At 37.3% G+C, this 25,991-nt stretch overlaps 1 protein-coding gene across 1 annotated transcript; it reads left to right on the forward strand.

Annotated features, from left to right (window-relative positions):
* The first annotated feature begins 45 nt into the window (after positions 1-45).
* On the forward strand, positions 46-24,308 carry LOC120519096 (tryptophan--tRNA ligase, cytoplasmic). Its single transcript, XM_039742198.1, has 11 exons — positions 46-119; positions 2,666-2,903; positions 10,609-10,822; positions 13,127-13,235; positions 15,359-15,478; positions 16,008-16,190; positions 16,362-16,462; positions 19,093-19,205; positions 22,076-22,249; positions 23,487-23,627; positions 23,955-24,308. The coding sequence occupies exons 2-11, from the start codon at positions 2,790-2,792 to the stop codon at positions 24,111-24,113; spliced, it is 1,428 nt and encodes a 475-aa protein (XP_039598132.1). The 5' UTR covers positions 46-119; positions 2,666-2,789; the 3' UTR covers positions 24,114-24,308.
* Positions 24,309-25,991: the final 1,683 nt, after the last annotated feature.

Consider the following 25,991-nt stretch of genomic DNA (forward strand, 5'->3'; position numbering starts at 1 on the left):
TTCTTTCTTGATTTAGTCATTTTTCCAGGGGGGGATCATTTCGTTGCTGAACTTATTTACTGATGCAATGGAAGTCATGGTAGACGCCGGGTGTTGAATGCTGCCTCATGTCATCAGAGGTAAGCGACATATTATCGTTTCGTTATAAAAGACTTTTAGCTAATTTGTAGACTTCCTACAGTTCCTACAATGGAGCTGCTGAACACAATACATTTTAACAGGACTTTTACATTTCGTTTACTGCATATGTAAGAACACGTCAGCTCAGAGAGATTGGAGGTGCCAGTGAATTGACTGCGGCATTCCTTGCAATTGACTGTCCTGTTCCTGAAATAGGGAGCTGCGTGTATAATTGGATAACTTGTCCGGTTCTCTGGAAGATGATGTGAACCCCATCACGTTTGCTTCGTTTACTGACATTACATTCCGGTGCGATATACCTGATGTTTTGTAGAGAAAATGCGAAAACGAGACATGTGACAACTGCATTAAAAAGCATACCCATTCGTACACGGTTGATTGGCCAAGCACAGACAGTCGTTTGTATATCTATCTATCACCTGACGGAAAAAAACAAACCTCAACTTCCCTTGTAAAATGCATCGACATAGTATGTATGGTTATGAGGTTTTGGATCACAGATATAACATTGTGGAAAAAAATCTATTTAAACAAGTGACAATATTATGTCGTTAGCAGTTGCATTACGCAGATTAGAAAGTGATCGATTTCTCCTCTTTGGTTGCTTTTTCTTTGTTGATCGCGTGTTCTCCCAGTATCTTGTCATCCGATTTCCGCGAGTGAATGAAAGTTTCTTAGTAATGTGTTAAAAATTGGTCATTCTTTATTCATCTTAACAGTGTCCGTACTTTTCTGTACAGATGTTAAGAATATAATTGATAAACAGTATATGTGTTCCAGGCTATGCAATTTACTGAAGTTTTTCTTGTTTGTCATAATAAAATAATATATATATGTATGTGTATATAAATAAAATCCATCCATTATCCAACCCGCTATAGCCTAACTACAAGGTCACGTGGGTCTGCTGGAGCCAATCCCAGCTAACACAGGGCGCAAGGCAGGAAACAAACCCCGGGTAGAGCGCCGGCCCACCGCAGTATAAATAAAATAAAATATAATGATACTTTAATATATATCATAATGATATTAATAAATATATATATATAAATAAGATTTATATAAATTAAATTGTGCTTTTATAAAAAGCCCAATTTCGCTGGGAACAAATAAAGATTTCTCTATCTCTCTGTCTACTATCGATCAATTAATCGCTTTTCAGTGTCTCAGGTTGTATGTCCCCATGCCTGTTTTATAAAGTATTCATTTTCAGAGTACTTATTTAAAGCATAATTTCACAGTCTGAATTAAGTTATCGTTGTTACCGAACTTTCCCACAAGCCTGCAATGTTCAAAAATACATAATAAATGTAGTTATTCTGCTGTGTATTTCTTGTTTGTTGTAATAAAGTAATATATATGTGTGTATATAAATAAAATAAAAAAGAAAATGTAATAATACTTTAATATATATAACAATATGGTATTTATAAATATATATATATATAAATAAAATTTGTATAAATAAAATTGTGCTTTTGTAAAAAGCCCAGTTTCCCTGGAAACAAAGATTTCTCTGTCTATCTCTCAGTCTACTATCGATCAATCGCTTTTCAGTGTCACAGGTTGTGTGTGTCTCCATGCCTCTTTCATAAAGTATTCATTTTCAGTGTACTTATTTAAAGCATAATTTCACAATCTAATTTAAGTTATCATTGTTACCAAACTTTTTCCGATGAGAAACATTATTCTGTTCCATGGAGTGATCTAAATTTAGTCAGAGAGAACAGATTGAGATCCACAAACTTTTTAACACATTGCTTTTGAGTTTTATCTTTGTGTTTGCACTATATACAGTAGTTTTTGACATACAGGGATGGTTCCCAGAGTTCCACAGTTGGAACAATTTAAATCCATACTCTTCTAGTACAAGGGTAAACTGCAGTAATATTGCATTTCTTCATCTTGGTCCAAAAGACACATTTTGAATTTCTTCCTTAGCACTCAGTGGCTGCATTGATCTAATAACTTTGTAACATAGCAAGTCCAACCCAGTGGATCATCATAATCTCAGGGCTTGTTGCAGATATTCTCAGTACTGAGGTTCTCCTTAGTAATACAGAGGATTTTCTGCAATATTTTCATAAGAGCTTTGGGTTGTGTGCTTTGCATTATTACTGTCTTATCTCCATATAGTAGAGTAGTTATCTGAATGGAAGGACCACAAGTCCTCGTGGTCTGATTGTCAATAACCATTATTATTAATCAACCAAAAGGTGTGCCTGTAAATTGAAAGCAGTGATGGATTTCTTTGTCAAAGTTAGCCTTTTCTAACAGTTGTTTTTTAAAGCTGTTAGCTTTTTGGCACTAAACAATGAAGACCTTTTGCCTTCTTGACATTGAAAATGTATCTTTTCAAATGCAAATTTAAAAAAAATATAGAAGTTTACCATGTTGTCAGAAAGAAACCTTTATTAATTATCTATTCAAGGCTTCCCTTACTTTTTTAAAACAAAATCTATTTAAAAAAGGTTGTGTTTTTTAAGTCTTAATTTTATTTCTTTGTTTTTTGTTTGTTTTTTAGGGCTTCCGAAAAAGCATTTTTGTCCAGTAAATCACTGTGTGCTGTTCTAAATCCTGAAGAATTCTATTGTTCATCTTTTGCTGAGGTTGAGCACTTTTGCTTGGTTGATATTGTACTGTACAAAATGACAGACTGCAACACAGATTGTGCCACTAGTGTATGTGCCATGGAGTTATATGAGAGGTTAACTGCACAAGGGGACAGAGTCCGAACACTGAAGACAGATAAAGCTCCAAAGGTATTTTTTTATTTTACTGGAATTAGATTTTTTGCTGTAAATAGATAATGACTAATTTTTCAAAGATAGGTGGTGCATTATCTTGGTCTTTCGTAGACTTTGAATTAAAGTGCAAGTAAAAGGAAAAGACAAAAGAGGCCAGATGAGCCCATTTGGGGTGCTCCTGTAATACTGAGTATTTTTGTAAATGATCAAAGTAAAGCTGTACAGTATATTAAAGCTAAACACATATTCATATATTCTCTATTTCTCTCTTTCTAGACGTGTGTGTGTGTGTATATATATATATATATATATATATATATATATATATACACAGTGGAGCCTCGGGTCACGGCCGTAATTCGTTCCAAAACTTTGGTCGTGACCCAAAATAATTTCCCCCATAGGATTGTATGTAAATGCAATTAATCCGTTCCAGACCTTACGAACTGTATGTAAATATATATTTTTTAAAATTTTTAAGCACAAAAATAGTTAATTATACCATAGAATGCACAGTGTAATAGTAAACTAAATGTAAAAACATTGAATAACACTGAGAAAACCTTGAACAGAGAAAACTAACATTGCAAGTGTTCATGCTACAGCCTTACAAACCGCTCGCAGTAAACACTTTTTTTTAACAAGTTTTAAGCACAGGGAAGAAAAATGAACATTTGAAAAATCCTTAATTTATACAAAAACTAACCATAAACAACCAAGAAAACTAACCTTGCATGAGTCGAGTTCTGGCATGAAGGAAGTGAGCAGGAAACTGGGTGGAGAGGAAATCGACACGTACGAACCGGAAGGGAAACTGGCTTGTTCGTCACCTGAGTGTGTGGTCGTGAACAGATGCAAATGTTTGGCAAACTTTTTGGTCGTAACCCGATTTGTACGTGTTCTGAGACATTTGTGACCCGAGGTTCCACTGTGTATATATGTGTGTGTGTATATATGTGTGTGTGTGTGTGTATATATATATATATATATATATATATATATATACAGTAATCCCTCCTCGATCACGGGGGTTGCGTTCCAGAACACCCAGCGATAGATGAAAATCCGCGAAGTAGATACCATATGTTTGTATGGTTATTTTTTATATATTTTAAGCCCTTAGAAACTCTCCCACACTGTTAACATTATTAGAGCCCTCTAGACATGAAATAACACATTTTAGTCAAAAGTTTAAACTGTGCTCCATGACAAGACAGAGATGACAGTTCTTTCTCACAATTAAAAGAATGCAAATATATCTTCTTCTCTTCAGGAGCAGAGAATTTCAGAGAGAGAGATCGCTGGCAAAGAAAAGCAAACAATCAAAAAATCAATACGTGTGCTTTTAAGTTTGCGCGGCATTTTAGAGGAGCGTCAGTATCTTCTAAGCAAACAGCCTCTGTGCAAACAGCACCTCTGCTCACATCTCCTCCGTCAGGCGCAGATAACATCAGAGAGAGAGCGAGATTAAAGCAAACAATCAAAAAATTAATAAGTGTGTTTTTGGAAGCACCGCCATAAAGCGGCCGGCATTTCTTAGAGGTGCGTTCGTATCCACTAGGCAAACAGCTTCTGTGCAAACAGCACCTGTGCTCACACCCCCTCCGTCAGACGCAGAGAATGTCAGAAAGGGTGAGAGAGAGGCAGAGACAAGCAAACAATCGAGCACCGCACGGGAAGCATATCTTATAGCATTGAGGATTTTTAGTTAATATGTAATACATGCTCTGATTGGGTAGCTTCTAAGCCATCCGCCAATAGCGTCCCTTGTATAAAATCAACTGGGCAAACAAACTGAGGAAGCATGTACCATAAATTAAAAGACCCATTTTCCACAGAAATCCGCGAACCAGCGAAAAATCCGTGATATATATTTAGATATACTTACATTTACAATCCGCGATAGAGTGAAGCCGCGAAAGTCGAAGCGCGATATAGTGAGGGATTACTGTGTATGTATGTATGTATATATATAGATATAGATATATATTTATATAGATAGATAGTTAGATAGATATCTATTATAAAAGAAAATTTTGAGACAAGACTATTGCCAAGAGATTTTTTCAAGTCCCACCCTCTTCTCAACCATTTTCAATTACGCCCACGGTCCTCTCACCTTTCATTCGTGTGAATGCTTTTGTCAGACACAGTTCCTGCATTCTCAGCTCTTATAAATTTTTACATTTTCCTCACTTTAAGTTCCTAATAAAAGAAGACTTATTATGTCCAAATCTTATTAAAGAATTTCATCCCGAAGGGTTATCAACAGACGGAATGAGTACACGGGTAATCCTAGCACCGAGAAATGATGAAGTCAAACAAATTAACACAAAAATTGTTGATTGGTTACATAACAATGACATGTAAAATTTTAACAGGCAACAAGAAAGGTAATGTAGTACATCTTCCGTGGATAACATTAGACACCAAAGGAGATCTTGATATGCCCTTCATATTAAAACGTTTATAGTTTCCTGTTAGAATAGCTTTTGTTATCAGTTAACAAATCACAGGGACAAACATTCGAAAAAGTTGGTTTATTTATTAGAGAGAAAGAAATGATATTCATTCATGGGCAGTTATATGTTGTGTTGTCACGATGCAAGTCCAAACACGGAATCAAAATTAAATTCGATATTCAAAAAAATTTAATTCAAAAGATTATTTTTACTGAAGTTTTACAGTAAAAGTGTAAGCTTAAAAAGAATTTGCATATTAATTTCAAAGCTAAACAAAACAAAAACATGTAACACCATGAATACCTCTAACACAAAATGAAACATAATTGTCTTTCAATTTATGTTTTACTATTTTTTACTCTGGTTAATTACTTGCTGTAATGTAAAATAGTTAGTTCTATTATGCATATGTAACAATTCCCATGAAAATAACAATCTGTTTAAATTGTATATCCAATTCCCCATGCACGATTGGCAGAGCCGTGAAGTGGCTAGCTCGTAGCGCCTGCCTGGGAGTTGGCAAGCAAAGTGAGCAGGGGTATATGTATATGTATATATAAAATATAATAAGCTGTGTTATCCAGCTTTGCCCAAGAAATTTTCTAAGTCAGTGGGCCTTGATGATAGTGGTATTGCTTATTCCGATGTATCAAAGTAATGTGTAACTAAGAAATTTTCTGTATACAACATCTGAATTTTTTTTCTGTACTGGGACTAATTTTGTTAGTTCACTTGAGCTGCTTATTACTGTTGCACATGCTACATACAGTACTCAGTGGTGTTCGTGTGGAACAGATTTTCAGCAGAGCTCAGCATTAAAGTGGTATGTATTTATTAATATTACAAAGGTGATTTAAAGTTATGTAATTCAAAGATAAAAATTGCTAAAAATCTCAACTCCCCATTAGCATTAAAGCCTGAAATTATTATTGCCTCATCATACAGTGGATCTGAATAAATGACTGTCAACAAAAACAAAAGTTACTAGTTATTTTTACTCACTCAAAAGCTCCATCCTGTTCTGTTCTGAAAATTAGCATCTCCATCAGCTATAGAAAAACAATGGTGCTTCATTCTTTTAAACCGTAGCTTGGCTCCATCGGTTAATTGTGGGTTTTTTTTTTCTTTTTTTTTTTCTTTTATTTCAAAAAGTGCTTAATGCTGATCACAGATTGGTATTGTGAACTTAATGACAATATGCAGGTGGAGAACAGAGTTCAATTTTTTGAAAATGCAAGGCTTTACATTGATAAAAAAATGTGGTGTAATCAGTTTTATTTATTATAACATACTGTATAACACACTCCCGGAGCACCAAAGCGATCAACAATACTGAGCGATATTTTCCCCCCATTTCTAATTGCACTCGTTTCATCTTATCATGCTTGATTTAGGTAATTGGAAACAAATGCTCATTATGGGTTGTCAAGGAACTTCTAAAGGTAAAACTGGGTCCCATAGCCAGAAAGGTTGAGAAACACTGTTTTAAGACAACCACTGAAATCCAGTGAGACAATGAAATTTTTATTCCAGGGTGGTTGAGAGAAAAAAACACACACAACAGTTGCTCCCTTTGAAGACATGAGCCGTTTGTCAAAGCTCTTTTTTAAACTTTGTACGCAGTAATGAAATAACCCTACGCACTCCATTTCCCCTTTCAGATCATTGTCAGCACTGTTGTAAATTGGGGGGCGCCGTGCATTAGAATGTACCATTCGCTAGAGTATTGTTACTGACAAATATCAACAAATAAAAAAACATGTTGGCTTATTTTGTTTTTTCTGCAGTGTCACCAAATTTCATTCAATTCAGTCGAAGTATTTTTGAGATTTTGGGGTTACTTAGTTTTTCTATTGCATTTTTTTATCCCCTAAATTTTGACACATCACTTTGCCCTTTCCTAACAAATACCTACTACCTTTGATATACCATCCTGCCAAATTTCAGCTTTTTAGCTAAACCGGAAATAATGCTGTTGTTCAGAGAGCGAATGAGTCAATTAACTTTGCATTATATATTGATATAGATATATGTTTACAACACAATATCTTTTGAAATGCTTACATACATTTCATACATTTACAAAATAGCAAAGTAGCATTCAATGAAGTAAAAAAATTATGTTTTACACTAAAACTTCAAAATGTATTTTAATATACTGTATACACTACCAGTCAGAAGTTTTAGAACAACCCAATCTTTCTACATTTTATCAAAATTTCAGAAGTTCAAGTCAAGTTAATAACCTAAAATGGTACAAAGGTAAACCGTAAACATCCAGAGGTTAAAATAAAAAAAAAGTTTCAGTTAGCAAAAACTGAAAAATAGTAAACCTTTCAGAGTTTTACAAAAAAAAATGTTCTGGGAACAAGAGCACCACAGATATGATGTTTGCTCTGAGGATGTTGATGAAGAAGTTTAGAGAAGGCCAGAAGGAGTTGCATTGCGTCTTTTTGGACCTGGAGAAAGCATATGACAGGGTGACTAGAGAGGAGCTGTGGTATTGTGTATGAGGAAGTCGGGAGTGGCAGAGAAGTACGTAAGAGTTGTACAGGATATGTACGAGGGAAGTGTGACAGTGGTAAGAACTTCAGTAGGAGTGACGGATGCATTCAACATGGAGATGGGATTACATCAGGGATCGGCTCTGAGCCCTTTATTATTTGCAATGGTAATGGACAGATTAACAGACAAGATTAGTCAAGAGTCCCCGTGGACTATGATGTTTGCTGATGACATTGTGATCTGTAGTGATAGGGAGCAGGTTGAGGAGACCCTGGAGAGGTGGAGATATGCTCTAGAGAGGAGAGGAATGAAGGTCAGTAGGAACAAGACCGAATACATGTGTGTAAATGAGAGGGAGGTCAGTGGAATGGTGAGGATGCAGGGAGTAGAGTTGGTGAAGGTGGATGAGTTTAAATACTTGGGATCAACAGTACAGAGTAATGGGGATTGTGGAAGAGAGGTGAAAAAGAGAGTGCAGGCAGGGTGGAGTGGGTGGAGAAGAGTGTCAGGAGTAATGTGTGACAGACGGGTATCAGCAAGAGTGAAAGGAAAGGTCTACAGGACAGTAGTGAGACCAGCTATGTTACATGGGCTGGAGACGGTGGCACTGACCAGAAAGCAGGAGACAGAGCTGGAGGTGGCAGAGTTAAAAATGCTAAGATTTGCACTGGGTGTGACGAGGATGGACGATTAGAAATGAGGACATTAGAGGGTCAGCTCAAGTGGGACAGTTGGAAGACAAAGTCAGAGTGGCAAGATTGAGTTGGTTTGGACATGTGCAGAGGAGAAATGATGAGTATATTGGGAGAAGGATGCTAAGGATAGGAGCTTTTGATTTGATTAAGTGCTTTGAGTAGTGAGAAAAGCGCTATATAAATGCAAGGAATTATTATTATTAAGCGAAGGTTTATGGATGTGGTGAGAGAGGACATGCAGGTGGTGGGTGTGACAGAGCAAGATGTAGAGGACAGGAAGATATGAAAAAGATGATCCACTGTGGCAACCCCTAATGGGAGCAGCTGGAAGGAGAAGAAGAAGTAGTAATAACTTACATAGATATGTATCATATATACATATGAATTTGTTTTTATTTTATACAGTAAATTAGTTTTGTAGTTCACCGTAATGCATAGATTTAGTGCTATGAATGAAAAACTACAGTATTTGTCATATTATTTACACAGAACTGAGTGAGATTTTTGTGGATTCAATTGGTATATAAAGAAAATATAATGGCAAAAAATATTGATAATCAAGAATCATCAGATGTGAAAAATGTATGCCTTGCTGGCCAACTGTGAACTCAAACCTGTTGTAGTTATGGTTTCAATAGGTATGTTAACAATTAGCCTTGCTGTTGACTAGTCCTGCTCAGTGTACTTCAGACTAAATTCTGTTCTTAACATTCGAGATAAACTGTAACCTCATTGCTTCGAAAGGCACATCATGTTACAATCAAAAGAGATTCAGGGAAAAGCTCAGAAAAGATTTCCAGTGTGTTTGGGTGAAAGTTGTTTCTGGAGCTCCACCAAACCGTTGTCAGAGAAGTTTTGTGCACATGAAGAAACTTGAAGGTAGCAGCCAGTCTTAGCAAGAATGGTCATCCCACCCAAATACATCCCAAAGCAAAACATTCATATTTTTCCAGAGTTATCCAGTGTGAAATCTGAATGCTCTGCTGCCCAACTGTTGTCTCAAACCAATTAAAGTTACTGGTATTATCTGAATAGCTGTTTGAATAGTCTCATTAACAACCAGGACTGCTGCAGGCTGACCCTGCCGGCTTCCATTTGTAGGATTTTCTTGCTTTGGTTAAGTCGTTGCTCAGTATTTTATCATTAAGACAAACGGTTGGCAAAATGAATTCCATGGCAGTGCAGTAAAAGAAAAAAAACATTCTACTAAGAACAAAAGTATTTCCCCTACGTTTGCTAAAATGTACTGTACCTGGCTGATCCTGTAGAATTCTAGAACAATGCTCCATGAAGTAATGAGCCAAAAATAAATGGAGCCTATTGACCCACAAGGACCCCATTACATTAAGTGAAAAGCTAAGAATATCATTCTAAAGATCAAACTTGAACGTGGTTGTGTCACAGTGCTTTGCTGTTTTAGGACTTTATGACTTCCTAGCAGTAAATGAACTTATGAATTCAGCTGTGCTTTTGGATATCATGAGACCAAAGTCTTCAAGTTAAAGGCGCAGTACAGCTGCTTTTGGAATGGCCCAGAGTGCAGGCCATGTGAGTTGTGGAAATGAACGCACTTCAATGAATTGTGGCAGTTCTGCATGGAGTAATGGGCCAGATGTTCTCATCAGCACTATGCATGATTGAATAGTTGTCATAAATTTTTGCTGTTATTTGTTTGCACAGGATCTTTTTAATAATATATCAGGTTTTGATTGAAGATCTGATAACCTTTACTGTAAAACCAAAGAAATGATGTGAGGAAAATAATTTTTCTCAGCACTGTATGTAAAAGTAAAACCAGCAGTTAAACCAAGGAGAAAGAAAATAAAGCTGACATGCAGCAATTCACAGCCACTTAGAAGTGATAAGTCAAACTCTTTCAGACTTTGCCCAGTTAGCATTCTGTAACACAATAATGCTGCGATCCTCTCAAAATATTTGGTCTTCTTTTTTATACTTTAAATCCAATTGCAATATTCTACTTTTAGAGACTTTCCATGTTTACTGGCATTTGTATAGTTTATTCATATTCTGGTTCATGGTTTTGTTTTATGATCGTAGAATGAAATAGATGAGGCAGTGAAACTCTTATTGCAACTGAAAGAAACGTACAAAAAAGTCACAGGTCAAGATTACAAGGCTGGTAGTCCACCTAGTGAAGTTACATCAACAAGTGGAAATGGACCTACAGAAACCACAGAGGATGACGATGTTGTGGATCCCTGGACGGTGACAACGTCAAACGCAAAAGGCATAGACTATGACAAACTCATAGGTAAGTGAAACTGTGCACAGCACACTGGTACCATCAGCATGGGTAAAGTTTAAAGTCAAGCACTTCACAGCTAGGGTTTCAAATGCAAAAATATTTAAACATTACAAAGAAATATAATCTTTTAAGTGTCAAACTTTATGTGTATTATATACTATATAATGATAGTTTCTTACACCCTGTCCTTGAGTACATTTTATACCTATATATATATATATATATATATATATATATATATATATATATATATATATATATATATATATATATATATATATATATATATGCTCAAAAGAATTAAAGGAACACTTTTAATCAGAGTATAGCATAAAGTCAATGAAACTTATGGGATATTAATCTGGTCAGTTAAGTAGCAGAGGGGGTTGTTCATCAGTTTCAGCTGCTGTGGTGTTAATGAAATTAACAACAGATGCACTAAAGGGGCAACAATGAGATGACCCCCAAAACAGGAATGGTTTAACAGGTGGAGGCCACTGACATTTTTCCCTCCTCATCTTTTCTGACTGTTTCTTCACTAGTTTTGCATTTGGCTACAGTCAGTGTCACTACTGGTAGCATGAGGCGATACCTGGACCCTACAGAGATTGCACAGGTAGTCCAACTTCTCCAGGATGGCACATCAATACGTGTCATTGCCAGAAGGTTTGCTGTGTCTCCCTGCACAGTCTCAACGGCATGGAGGAGATTCTAGGAGACAAGCAGTTACTCTAGGAGAGCTGGAGAGGGCCATAGAAGGTCCATAACCCATCAGCAGGACCAGTATCTGCTCCTTTGGGCAAGGAGGAACAGGATGAGCACTGCCAGAGCCCTACAAAATGACCTCCAGCAGGCCACTGGTGTGAATGTCTCTGAACAAGCAACCAGAAAGACTTCATGAGGGTGACCCAAGGGCCCCATGTCCTCTAATGGGCCCTGAGCTCACTGCCCAGCAGCATGCAGCTCGATTGGCATTCGCCATAGAATACCAGAATTGGCAGATGCACGACTGGTGCCCTGTGCTTTTTACAGATGAGAGCAGGTTCACCCTGAGCACGTGACAGAAGTGAAAGGGTCTGGAGAAGCCATGGAGAACATTATGCTGCCTGTAACATCATTCAGCATGAGCAGTTTGGTGGTGGGTTAATGATTGTCTGGGGAGGCATATCCATGGAGGGTCACACAGGCCGCTACAGTCTTGACAAAGGCACCTTGGCTGCCATTAGGTATCAGGATGAAATCCTTGGACCCATTGTCAGACCCTATGCTGGTTGCACCTCAGACTGTCCAGGAGCTCAGTGATGCCCTGGTCCAGATCTGGGAGGAGATCCCCCACAACACTATCTGTCATCTCATTAGAAGCATGCACCGATGTTGTGAGGCATGTATACAAGAACACAGGGGCCATACAAAGTGCTGCGTACAATTTTGAGTTGCTGCAATTAAATTTTGGCAAAATGGACTAGCCTGCCACATAATTTTTTCACTCTGATTTTTGGGGCGTCTTTGAATTCAGGGCTCTGTAGGTTGATCATTTTCATTTCCATCAAACGATGTGGCATCCTTTCGTTCCTAACACATTACCCAGTCTATATCAGTATAGATATCCAGGTGGATTTCTTTTTCCCATTGAGATCTGATGTGTTTTCAAAGTGTTCCTTTAATTTTTTGAGCAGTTTATATATATATATATATATATATATATATATATATATATATATATATATATATATATATATATATATATATATACACATGTATATATATATATATACATGTATATAAATCTCAGTCCAGACTCTTCATGTGTAGGACCCGGCTGGTGGAACGAGCTGCCCACCTCCATCCCAAATGACGACTCCCTCAATATGTTTAAGAAGTGTTTGAAGACTCTTTTGTTTGGTGAATTTCTATCTAACTTTTATTAGCTGTTTGGTTTTCTAATGTAAGAATTGAAACTTATAACAAGTTTGTGTTTTGTTCTGTGCTCTTCACTTGAGGTGGTTAATTTTGTAACTTTGTTTTGTAACACTTGTTTCCCAAACAGTCCCCAGACAGATGTTTATTCAGTTATGTTGACCTTCTTTGTAAGTCCCTTTGGATAAAGGTATCTGCCAAGCAAATAAATGTAAATGTAAAAAAATGCAAAATGCAAAGCAATATACTTTAGTTCAGCTTTGCCTTTTTTTTTAATATACTGTAGATTACACCAGCATATGAGATGATCATGGAAGCATCAGTTAACAGCACTGCAACTGTAAAGACAGAATTTTTAAGGGGTTATGCTATATTTTTATTTTATTTTTTTAGTACGGTTTGGAAGTAGTAAAATTGATCAGGAATTAATAGATCGGATAGAACGAGTCACTGGACAGAGGCCACACCACTTTCTCAGGCGAGGAATCTTTTTCTCACATCGGTAAGTTCTTCAGCCTTGTTTAAGATTTTAATGGTGTCCTATTGTTGAAATCATGCTTTACCTGAAGTAACCGAATCTTGAAAGGATACACTCAGTGAATGACTAGGCCTTATTATCTTTTTAACAAGTTAGTCTGTTATTTCTGGAATGTCATTTGGGTCGTAAGTACAGTACATCAAGACATGTTTGCCTGTTCTTCTCATGATTGTTCTAATGTTCTACTGCTGTATGTTAAAACAAGACATATATGATACATATGGCTTGCAGTCAATTAAAATTAATAATAAAAGTAATACATTTGATTTATATAGCGCCTTTCCCATGCTAAAGTCGCTTATTTAAACAGCAGGGTATATTTAACATTGGGTACAAATATTTTTGCATAGAACACTAAACAGGTAAATACAGGAGATACAAAGTATTAAATTGAATAAAAGACAATAAGCCAGAGTAAAATACTAAATTCAGTACTAAACGAAAAGCCTAAACATATAACATCATTTGTGATATAAGACATGCACACACACACATATCTATTATAATAAAAAAAAACCTTGGGTCGAGGTATGATCTGCTCAGAAAGACACTTTGACGTCCAGCGAGACTAGACTTTACAGCCTTTGGAAGCAAGACCCATGAGATGGTGACATTTGCATGTCACGCCCTACTTACAAACAATTTAAAACAAGATCACAGACATCCAACCTCTCAGTTGTTGGAATGCTTTTGGCAGACACATTTCATGTGCTCCCAGCTCTTACAAATTTTATACGTTCTAGGTGGCACGTCAACAACTAAGTAAAATTGCCCGGACCAAGTGGAATTGAAAACCTCATAGGTCCAATCGGGGTCAGAAATAAAAGACTTCATAAAGACGTTCAAAAGCCTTGGCACAATACACAATACACGCAATTCTTAGTTTAGCCTGACCTTTTTAATAACACACCTGGAGCTAGGTTGATTTTTTGCTTATTCATATTTTGCTGACTTGTAAGGCAATGTGAGAGACTATACCATTGATGCATCACTAGGAGGTGCTGTGGAACTAGGTCTTTAACATCTTATGTGGTGGTGGAGCTCATCAAAATACATAATAAGATTTTATTTTTCTTCATTCTTCAAGTAATCTTACACACCATTCTGCTTCAGAACTTTAGCCAAGAATAATACCAATGCTACCTAGGAAAAATATAATAAAAATGGTTATTTATATAATTAAAAAAATTTGAATATACAATTAGGAATTTGAAAGGAAGCCTTTGATTTTTTTTTTTAGTTAAATCCAAAGCTTGAGCTGTGAAAGTTGAACATTTTTCAAATGAAGTAGTGGTATCATATCATGCCTGTATTTTATACTCATTTTGTAAATATGGAGATAGGAAAAAGTCATGTGCTGGCCACATCAGATTTTTTCTTTTCCTTCTTCATGTGGTTCCATCATCAGTGTGATATTTAAAGATTAAAAAGGAGACTAATGCCACAAAATAAAACCTGATGGTTTGGTAAATTTTATTGGCCACATTTTATATTATACAACACCTTTTAAAAATGTCTGCCTGAATATAATATACAATTTCAAGCTTGCTTAATCCGATTCAAAGGCTCCAGGATTTTATTAAAAGACTCAACGGGGTGAAGCAGGAACCAATCCTGGATGGGGAAAACCAGTCCGTAACTGGACCCAGTGCAATAAACTTTTACATGGAACCAATTTAAACTGACAATTGACCAAAGACGCATGTTTGTGTCTTTGAGTTCTGGTTGGAGAACTGAACTTCTGAAGAAAATCTCACTCCAGTACAGACACAAAGTGAAGACTCCACAACAATGGCAAGTAGATGCAGGGACAGGACCCAAACATTGGCTCTGAGAGCAGCAGCAATGACCACTGAGCCACCATACTGCATTTGTATTAATGTGACAAAACAAAATAATCTGCTGTCATCAATATGGCCTCATGAACACATACAGTATCTGTAAATGTCTTCTAAACGAACTTCTGTTTTCTGCTTTTTATATGTCAATAATGCCTCGCTCTGTAATGAATTTGTGAATAAGTCTTGCCAGTCCTTCTGAGGAGTAATCTTATAATGATATTGTTCAAAAAACCTCTTGTCTCCTAGAGATATGCACCAGATTCTTGACGCCTATGAAAACAAGAAGTCTTTTTACTTGTACACTGGCCGAGGACCCTCTTCAGAATCAATGCATGTGGGTCACCTTATTCCATTCATTTTCACAAAGTAAGTTGATATCTTTACACTTGTCTAAGCTTCATTATGTGGGCATCCCTTTGAAGTTGGCTGAGTCTGGGTTTATTAAGTGTGTGGGCTTTTAAGATTTACTGTTTTTAGAAACCTAAAGCAGAAAAAATAACTTTTAGGATAGCAGAAACTACAGCTAATAAAAATGATCACTCTGGTCTTGTGAAGTGAGATTAAAATTTCATATCTAAAGGATAGAAATAGTAGAACTTTAAGGGCGTGGGCAAACGCAGCACTTCTCATTCATTGACCGGAATTTAAAATATCTTAGTTTCAAATGTTGAAAGGTGGCAAACAGCGTGTTACAAAAAAGACTCTTTTAGATGAATTATCACCGTAATTTGTCCTAGAGCAAAAAGATGGTACTGCTAGCATGCAATAATATAAGTCATCTGCTTTATAAGTATCAGATTTGTGTGGAGGTTTTAGAGTCGCAAAATATACAGAAAATATTCTTGCCCACTAATGTAAGCACATTTTTCATGACATCTTATGTTGTTTCTCCCAGGTGGTTGCAAGAAGTGTTTGATGTTCCCCTGGTCATTCAGTTAACTGATGATGAAAAATATTTGTGGAAGGACTTGAAAATCGAAGAATGCTACAGATTTGCTATAGAAAACTGCAAGGATATAATCGCTTGTGGGTTTGATGTGAACAAAACTTTTATATTTTCAGACCTGGAGTACATGGGGTATGTCAAAATGGTTTCTTTAATCTCTATTTTAGATTGCTAATTTTATCTATTCGAAATAAAGGGACCCTGTTAACTTTTACAGTTTCCATAGTCACCGTCTGAGACATGCAGAGAAACCTGCCTGTGCTATTTATTAAAATAACACAAAATAATTATTGTACTTTACAGAGAAAGCTCCGGATTCTACAAAAATGTGGTAAAGATACAGAAGCATGTAACATTCAACCAAGTGAAGGGAATCTTTGGTTTCACAGATAGTGACTGTATTGGTAAGCCTGATTTACTTCTATTTGTTTTTCAAATAATATTTTCTTTACCAGGAGACAGCTCATTTAAATAAACCAGATGAGCTACTGAAGAGAGCTCAGATCTCTGTAAGCACAGTGGCGTCTTGTCACGTAAACCAGACCTTTTCTGTTTTTGCTGTGTTCATATTTCACTTACCCAAAATGTCAAATTAGCATAGCATTACAACTTTCATCACCCAGTTTTCAAATTGTGTATATACTGTGCATGTCATGACCATCTTGCTTTAATGATTTAAACTACTGTATACAACGTTGAAGTCAGAGGTTTTCTTTAAAACTCACTTTATAACCCCCCAACAGATTTTATACTGACAAACTATAAATTTGACATACCATTGGGATTCGTATCCTAAAATGTACAGTACAGTGCATCTGGAAAATATTCACTGCACATCACTTTTTCCACATTTTGTTATGTTATAGCCTTATTCCAAAATGGATTAAATTAATTTTTTTCCTCATAATTCTACACACAACACCCCATAATGACAGTGTAAAAAAAAGTTTACTTGAGGTTTTTGCAAATTTATTAAAAATAAAAAAAACTGAGAAATCACATGCACATAAGTATTCACAGCCTTTGCTCAATACTTTGTCAATGCACCTTTGGCATCAATTACAGCCTCAAGTCTTTTTGAATATGATGCCACAAGCTTGGCACACCTATCCTTGGCCAGTTTCGCCCATTCCTCTTTGCGGCACCTTTTAAGCTCCATCAGGTTGGATGGGAAGTGTCGGTGCCCAGCCATTTTAAGATCTCTCCAGAGATGTTCAATCGGATTCATGTCTGGGCTCTGGCTGGGCCACTCAAGGACATTCACAGAGTTGTCCTGAAGCCACTCCTTTGATATATTGGCTGTGTGTTTAGGGTTGTTGTCCTGCTGAAAGATGAACCATCACCCCAGTCTGAGGTCAAGAGCGCTCTGGAGCAGGTTTTCATCCAGGATGTCTCTGTACTTTGCTGCAGTCATCTTTCCCTTTATCCTGACTAGTCTCCCAGTTCCTGCCGCTGAAAAACATCCCCACAGCATGATGCTGCTACCACCATGCTTCACTGTAGGGATAGTATTGGCCTGGTGATGAGCGGTGCCTGGTTCAATCTTTGTCTCATCAGACCAGAGAATTTTAAGTCCTTCAGGTGCCTTTTGGCAAACTCCAAGCGGGCTACCATGTGCCTTTTACTAAGGAGCGGCTTCCGTCTGGCCACTGTACCATACAGGCCTGATTGGTGGATTTCTGCAGAGATGGTTGTCCTTCTGGAAGGTTCTCCTCTCTCCACAGAGGACCTCTGGAGCTCTGACAGAGTGACCATCGGGTTTTTGGTCACCTCCCTCACTAAGGCCCTTCTCCCCCGATTGCTCAGTTTAGATGGCCGGCCAGCTCTAGGAAGAGTCCTGGTGGTTTCGAACTTCTTCCACTTACGAATGATGGAGGCCACTGTGCTTATTGGGACATTCAAAGCAGCAGAAATGTTTCTGTAACCTCCCCCAGATTTGTGCCTCGAGACAATCCTATCTCAGAGGTCTACAGACAATTCCTTTGACTTCATGCTTGGTTTGTGCTCTGACATGAACTGTCAACTGTGGGACCTTATATAGACAGGTGTGAATTTTACCACAGGTGGACTCCAATTAAGCTGCAGAAACATCTCAAGGATGATCGGGGAAACAGGATGCACCTGAGCTCAATTTTGAGCTTCATTGCAAAGGCTGTGAATACTTATGTACATTTGCTTTCTCAGTTTTTTTATTTTTAATAAATTTGCAAAAATCTCAAGTAAACTTTTTTCACATTGTCATTATGGGGTGTTGTGTGTAGAATTCTGAGGAAAAAAAATAATTTAATCCATTTTGGAATAAGGCTGTAACATAAAAAAATGTGGAAAAAGTGATGCGCTGTGAATACTTTCCGGATGCACTGTATGTAAACTTCTGACTTTAACTGTAAATAAATGTCCTAAAAAGACAATGCACAATAATCCAAGATGGTTATAAGCAAACTGTTTATTTGCATAAGATCCACCTAATTATTTAGAGTGATGCCCTAATCAGAATTTATAAACTGATTATTTCAGGCCAATGATCTCCATTCTCATCTGAACATGCCAGTCATGTTCCTTATTATACAACAGTACATTACACATGGCTATTGTTGCATGTCAATCTGTAATTTTTGTAAAATTATAATCTTGTGGTTTTCCCACAGATTCTTTTTACCAGTATAATTATTTGGACAGCAAAACATCTAAAAATCATTAACAGACGTAAGATCATAGAACTTCAAGAGCCATTGTTTTTCCACTTATCTACAAGGTGAAATCCAAAAATAATAACAGAAATTTCTGCAGAACATCACAAACATTCACTTTGAGTCTAATAATGAACTGTCCTAAAACAAAACATTCAAAGTTTTGTCTAAAAGGCTGTAGAGCAAATCATTCTTGCAAGTAAACAAACGTAAGTAAATGTAATACAGTTCTGTACTTGCAAAGTGCCTTGTGAATGTGGCTACTATAGAAAGGCACACTATGAAATAATTATCAAACTGGTTTGACTCGTAAATTTTTATTTCTACGCAATTATGCATTCCAGGAAAGATCAGCTTTCCAGCAATCCAAGCAGCTCCATCCTTCAGCAGTTCATTTCCACAGATCTTCAATGGCCGAAAGGATATCCAGTGTCTTATTCCTTGTGCAATTGATCAGGTATCTGCATCTCTCTGCTGCTTTTAAGTTTCTCTGTATACATGAATTCAAATATCTATTTTTATTAAGTAAACAGATGGCCAGTAATGTAGTTCTACTACTAAATATTTATTTTGGTTTTAACCTTTGGTAATGTTGGCCAACCATTCCATCTCCAATCTGGTTCATAGCAAACTGGTACAGGTTGAAACCGTTCCACCAAGCTACCTTTACATTAACTGCTTTGGAACCGTAGTGCATCATTTGAAGCCAGCTAGGAGTTGAGTGGCAACATCATACTTTTGCTGAGTAGATTTAATGGCCAGGTTGTGTTTAATGAAGTACAGTATAAAAAGTTCTGTAGAGACAAATGTTGCAGCAGGAAATCATACATTTTTAAAACTAAAACTTATTATTTTATACATATAAAGACGCACAGTAGTAAAATAGTGTATCATCCACAAGTCCTCAAACAGCAGGTATATACAGTATATGACATTAGTTTATGAATCAGCATGTTAAAAGTCTTCACTCACCTTTAGAACTCACAAACTGCCAGCATCCTGTATGACACTGGAAATGTCATACTTCTTTTTGCATTTCGTAATGTTTATGCTTCATTTGATGAACTATTTGACTGAATTGGAAAAAAAATCACAAGTATGTCTACATAAGAAAAAGTGCCAAAGTAATACATCCCAAAATGTACAATAAAGCAAGTAGGAAGTCAGCTGTTTAGAGTTAGCCAAGCTGTCAAGTATAAATCTGTAAACTGTAACTCCCTGTGAGTTAAATACTGAAGAGGAGAAACTGTCAACCATCACTAATCCTACACTATTTCCTCTTCAAATTTGCTGTTAAGTATTACGGTAGAGGAGAGTTGAAAGCAGCTGCCTGACTCTCATTTACAGTGGATTTTAAAACACACTCAATGTTTCTCTATTTAGAATATTTTCATGGGATATTGTTTTTTCCAAAGTCCCCAAGTATTCTACTGTAAAAGCAGATTCAGTATTACATAATATTTCAGTTTCCATAACTTTGCTTCAGTGACTTTTACATTGACCTTTCTAGACTGGCTTAACTAGTATAAGGCATTATCCAAATTATTCTGCACACAGAATCCTTTGGCATCAAACCAGCATGCCATATTCAAACATTATTCTTTTGAAAGGATGGGAATCTGAATGGCAGGGGTATTTGTCCAGTGTAAAACCACTGGAACTACCTGAATACGTTACCATTGTGAACTGGGTTTTTCAATTCATGAATGTACGAGGTGTGGCAGAAAAGTAATGAGACTGGCAACACTGCAAGCGATCTGGCAACGCTGCGCTGTTGTCCTTGATAGAGCACGTGTATCAGTACCCTCCCATAGCTCAGTGCGAGTTTCAACTCCTTCCATTAACTACGTGATTTTTGTGACTGCTATTAGCGAAGTTGTGTTTTGGTTGTGCGTCACGCAAAATGGAACAGCGGAATTTGGAGCAACGTTGTGCCATTGAACGGCAAGTGTGACGTTTGAAAAGTAAAAACAGGCCTATGGCAAACATTCTTTATCCCGAGCTCAAGTTTTTCGTTGGCACAAATCATTTTTGGAAGGCAGAAAACACGTTGAAGATGAACATCGTTCAGGGAGGACTTCAACTTCGAAAACCAATGAAAACATCAAACGTGTGAACCCTCTTGTGAGATCAGACCGTCGTTTAACATTAAGAATGTTGAGTGAACAATTAAATTTGAGCAGATTTACTGTTCATCAAATTTTGACTGAACATTTGCACATGCGAAAGGATTGTGCCAAAATGGTGCAGAAAAACTGCCCTCTCCATAACAGAATTTTTGACCTCAAAAGGCATTCCTGTGGTTCCCCAGCCCCCTTATTCACCTGACCTCAGTCCGTGTGACATTTTCCTTTTTCCTAAACTGAAAAATGTCCTCAAAGGGCGTCATTTCGGGACTAGAAAACATCCAAAAGAGTGTAACGGACATGCTGAAGACCATAATGTTTAAAGACTTCCAGCGCTGCTACCAACAGTGGAAACAACATCTCCATCGGTGTGTAGCTGCCCAAGGGAACTACTTTGAAGGGGACAACATTGATGTTTGAAAAAAATAAAAACTTTGGTAAATAAAAAATCAGTCTCATTACTTTTCTGCCACACCTCGTAAATGCCAGGCATAATTGACTTTTGCTGTTTGTTGGGTAATGCTACTTCCTAACAATGCTAGAGAAAAATTGTGTGGAGTTTGCATACTCTCTTCCCAGTTTTGCTGGTCGGTGAATGGGCTCCAGTATTCTTGTACAAGAGTCAGTATGTGTGTAACTCATCATCCTCCCTACCTGATGATCTAAGGCCAGCATGTCATGTGTTCTTTTGCATGCCGCTTTATATTAAAGAAAAATAAAGTGTGTTGTTCTACACCGCAGTGTCCTGGGGGAGCAATCTGAGCTCAAAAGAAACACAATGTCTGCCGAAACATATCAGGAAAGCCTGCCCCATCACAGTGCGAACCCTGAACACACTGGAAGCTGTTGTGAAAAAAAGGATGGTGGCAAAATTGGATGTCATTGTGAAAAATCCCCTCCAGGAGGTGCTGTCTTGGATCACTTGTAGCCATAGGCTGATCCCACCACCTTGTGCTAAGAAGCACTTCTAGGAGTCTTTTATGCTCACTGCTATCAGGCAGTTCAGTGCTTCCATCCCATGTACTCAATAAGCTTATTTATTTATTTACTTATTGATTGACTGGTCGTATGATCTGTCCTGTGAGTCTGTATCCTTGTTGTTTTATGTTTTTGTAGCTGTATGCATCTGAGTTTCCCCTTGAGATTAATAAAGTTTATCTAACCTAATCTAATTATTGCCTGTGTTGTACTGCTACTTTAGGACCCCTACTTCCGAATGACCCGAGATGTGGCCCCGAGAATTGGCCATTCAAAACCTGCTCTATTTCACTCAACATTTTTTCCTGCTCTCCAAGGAGCTCAGACCAAGATGAGTGCCAGTGACCCCAACTCCTCCATCTTTCTCACTGACACAGCAAAACAGATCAAGAACAAGGTGAGTACAACAAAATCAAAACAGGGGAATATTACTTATTTTTCACCCAGAGCTGTTTTTAATAATACACCAGTTTACAGGAAAACTCAGAATGCTTGTCAGCTAATGCTGTGTTGATCAGTATATTGACTTTGTCTTTTACTATATAATTATCTTTGGCTTTTTTTTTATTAAAGGCCCTCTGACCATTTGATCCCTTCCACAAGATGTTAGAAATGTTTCAAATGTCTTTTAGCACCGAGCTGCTGGTCTGTTTATCTTTATTAATGATTAACCACTGCATAGTTATATAATCTACAGAATAAGCACCTTTTAGCAAAATTCATCAAGTGACCGTTGAAGAGTAAACCTACTTCTAGATAGCCAACAATGGATAACGTCAATTCCACCCCACTCCTTTCACTTCAAAAAATGGATTTTTGCTATTTAAGAACTATTGTTGAAAAGAATTCCACGACAAAAACATCAAAACTGGAGAAAAGGCTATTACGTTTTCATGAAGCAATTTTAAATAATTAAAATATCTTTTCCTCTTATACAGTTATACTAACAGCTGTGGCTGTTAATATTTAGCGTTAGCTCACATGCTTTCAACAGAACTCAGTAAGTTTGGTTAGAAACATGCACACCAGTAGCCAGCTGGAGGTCATTTTGTAGGGCTCTGGCAGTGCTCCTCCTGTTCCTCCTCTCACAAAGGAGCACATATTGATCTTGCTGCTGGGTTGATGCCCTTCTACGGCATTGTCCAGCTCTCCTCGTCTATGCTCTTGAGACTGTGCTGGGAAACCATACAAATCTTCTTGTGGCAGCACATATGAATGTGCCATCCTGGAGGAGCTGGACTACCTGTGCAACTTTAATGGGCTGCAGGTACGGCCTCATGCTACCAGTAGTGAGAAGGACACTAGCAAAACACAAAACTAGAGAAGAATCAGTCAGGAAAGATAAGGAGAGTGCGATTGTTTGTGGTCACCACCTGCACAACCATTCTCTTTTTGGGGGCTGCCTTGCTGTTGCCACTCCAGTGCCCCTGTTTGCACTTTCATTTGCAGCAAAGTAGGTAAAGCTGATTTATAATCACTTCTGCTTCCTAACTGGACAGTTGGATATCCCAGAAGATTAACTGACTTGGTGTTAGACCGTGATGATTCACTTCATTTATATGAGTAGTGTATATAAACTTTAATTCTGAAGCAAAAGAAATAAATTATTGGCAATCTTGACTTTGTACCTACAGATTAACAAACACGCTTTCTCGGGCGGTAAAGACACAATTGAGGAACACAGAAAGTATGGTGGAAACACAGATGTTGATGTCTCCTTCATGTATTTGACTTTCTTCCTGGAAGATGATGAAAAACTAGAACAAATCAGGAAGGTCGGTATTGATCTCAGTAATTCTTTAAGGAAGGAAATGCACCCAGGGTACTAACTTGTTTCTTGTTAGCAATATGTATAGCTAGCGATATATTTACTCTGCATTCTTCGGCATGGAAAGTTTCTAAATGTTAAAATGTTTGAATGGAGGGGAACTAAATATGCCTTTAATTACAAAATGAATTTTGTTTAACGTTATGAAACCCATAACACCCGGTTTTAGTAGAGCTGCTTCCTTACTTACAAGCAGCTAGAGATAAAAGTAATTTTTTAATCACAGTTAAAGAATGTAAGATGAATGTCGTGCATTCCATTTGTTTCCTCCTAGGATTACTCAAGTGGAGCGCTTCTAACAGGCGAACTGAAGAAATACCTCATAGATATCTTACAGCCCCTAATAGCAGCACACCAAGAAAGACGCAAGCAGGTGACTGACGACGTTATCAGACAGTTCATGACTCCAAGAAAACTAGCTTTTGATTTCTGAACTCTGTTGTATCATTTTATTGTATGGAGTATAGATCCTTTTTTAAGTTAAAAAGTAAAAACTATATGTTCATCTTTTACCTGATAAGAGGAAATATACTTTGCCATGTAAATTTTGTCCTTCAAGTAATAATAAAGAATCCATAAAGTTTACCTGTGTCAGTGCAGGTAGCACTCCAGTAGCACCACAACCAAACTAGCATCCTGTGAATTGATTTACCCTCCTATGATATGCGCGCAGTTGACCAGAATTTTGTAATTTCTAAAATTACCTTATAGTAATTGGAAAAAATGTGAAGATGACTTTTAGACATGATAAAGTACTAGAGTGTTATACCATGTTATCCATTGTGAATGTAGAGAAAAGCCAAGCAAAATGACACCTTTTATTGGCTAACTAAAAAGATTACAATATGCAAGCTTTCGAGGCAACTCAGGCCCCTTCTTCAGACAAGATGTAACCCTGATGTAGTTCAGGCAAAATGTGATTACATCTTGCCTGAAGAAGGGGCCTGAGTTGCCTCGAAAGCTTGCATATTGTAATCTTTTTAATTAGCCAATAAAAGGTGTCATTGTGCTTGACTTTTATTGACATGGTAAAGGAAATCCACTCTGAGATTTTAAAGTCAAAATGACGATGGCCTTATGGAAATTAAAGAAGGGCCTGACCTTAAAGGATATAGAGTAAGGGACTTAAACTACTCTGAAATATTTTATTCTGTCCTTTCATAGATTCTTTTCATGAATTGTGAGTAAGAATATCTCAAAATATTAAGAAACGGGGATTGGCTTTAAAATGATTTAAGAAAAAGAATAATTTTCACCTGGCACACCATCAAAATTAAGAATGACCCTGAAAATGTCGCTCAGTATAAATGGTTGTAACTGAATAACTGGGAACATTTTAGCCAGTTCATTTTTTTTCCTTAAGTAGGTAGAAAATTGCCACATTTTATATTCAAGTAGTTCAAAAATATATTTTAAGATAAATAAGGCAACATACTATCCCAATTGGCTAGATTTTGGAACAGGAGTAAAAGACTGTATGGTCATGAGCTTTGGCTAGTGACTGAAACTGAAAGAACTAGTTCATGGATACAAGTCACAGAAATGAGTATCCTTTGCAGGGCGTCCAGACTCAGCCTTAGAGATGGCGTGAGAGGAGCAGCTCAAAGTACAGCCGCAGCTTCGAAATGAAGGGAGCCAGTTGAGGTGATTCCAGCATCTGATTAGGATGCCTCCCTGAGGAGGTCTCTCTGGCATGTCCACCTGGGAGGAGACACCGATGGAGACCCTGGACATGCTGGAGAGATTATATCTCTCAGCTGGCCTGGGAGCGCCTCAGTATCCCCTCAGTGGAGCTGGCAGAGGTGGTGGGGAAAAGGAATGACTGGGCATCATTGCTTAGTCTGCTGCCCCCACGACCCGGACTCATACAAGTGTCAGAAAATATATGTATGGGTAGAAGAAAAATGGACACAATCAGTGTGCAGTTTCAATGAGGAAATCTATTTTTAAAGACCTAGAATACCACAAATGAAAAAGTCCATGAAATGATGTGGCACAGCAGCACCCTCTTCTTTAATCAACTGCTTCTGTGGTTAGTTGCAATTTTTTTTTTTAATTGACTGCAGTGCTTTTGTTGTATTTCAGAGGTTGTCAATCTTTATCCTAGAAGCCTCATGTGGAAACTGGCCTTTTTTCTGCCTAAATTTCACAATCACAAGCCTGTTCCTAAAGTTTAATAAGGCAACAACAATCATTGGGTTTTATCTCAAACAACACTGGAGGCTTTTTACTCTCTTATATGTACTTAAGTAATTTTTTCACTTTTGCTTATCACAGGTCATTGACTGAAAATTCCGAACTGTATTTGTTT

Source organism: Polypterus senegalus, chromosome 18, assembly GCF_016835505.1.
Source record: "Polypterus senegalus isolate Bchr_013 chromosome 18, ASM1683550v1, whole genome shotgun sequence".
NCBI classification, from domain to species: Eukaryota; Metazoa; Chordata; class Cladistia; order Polypteriformes; family Polypteridae; genus Polypterus; species Polypterus senegalus.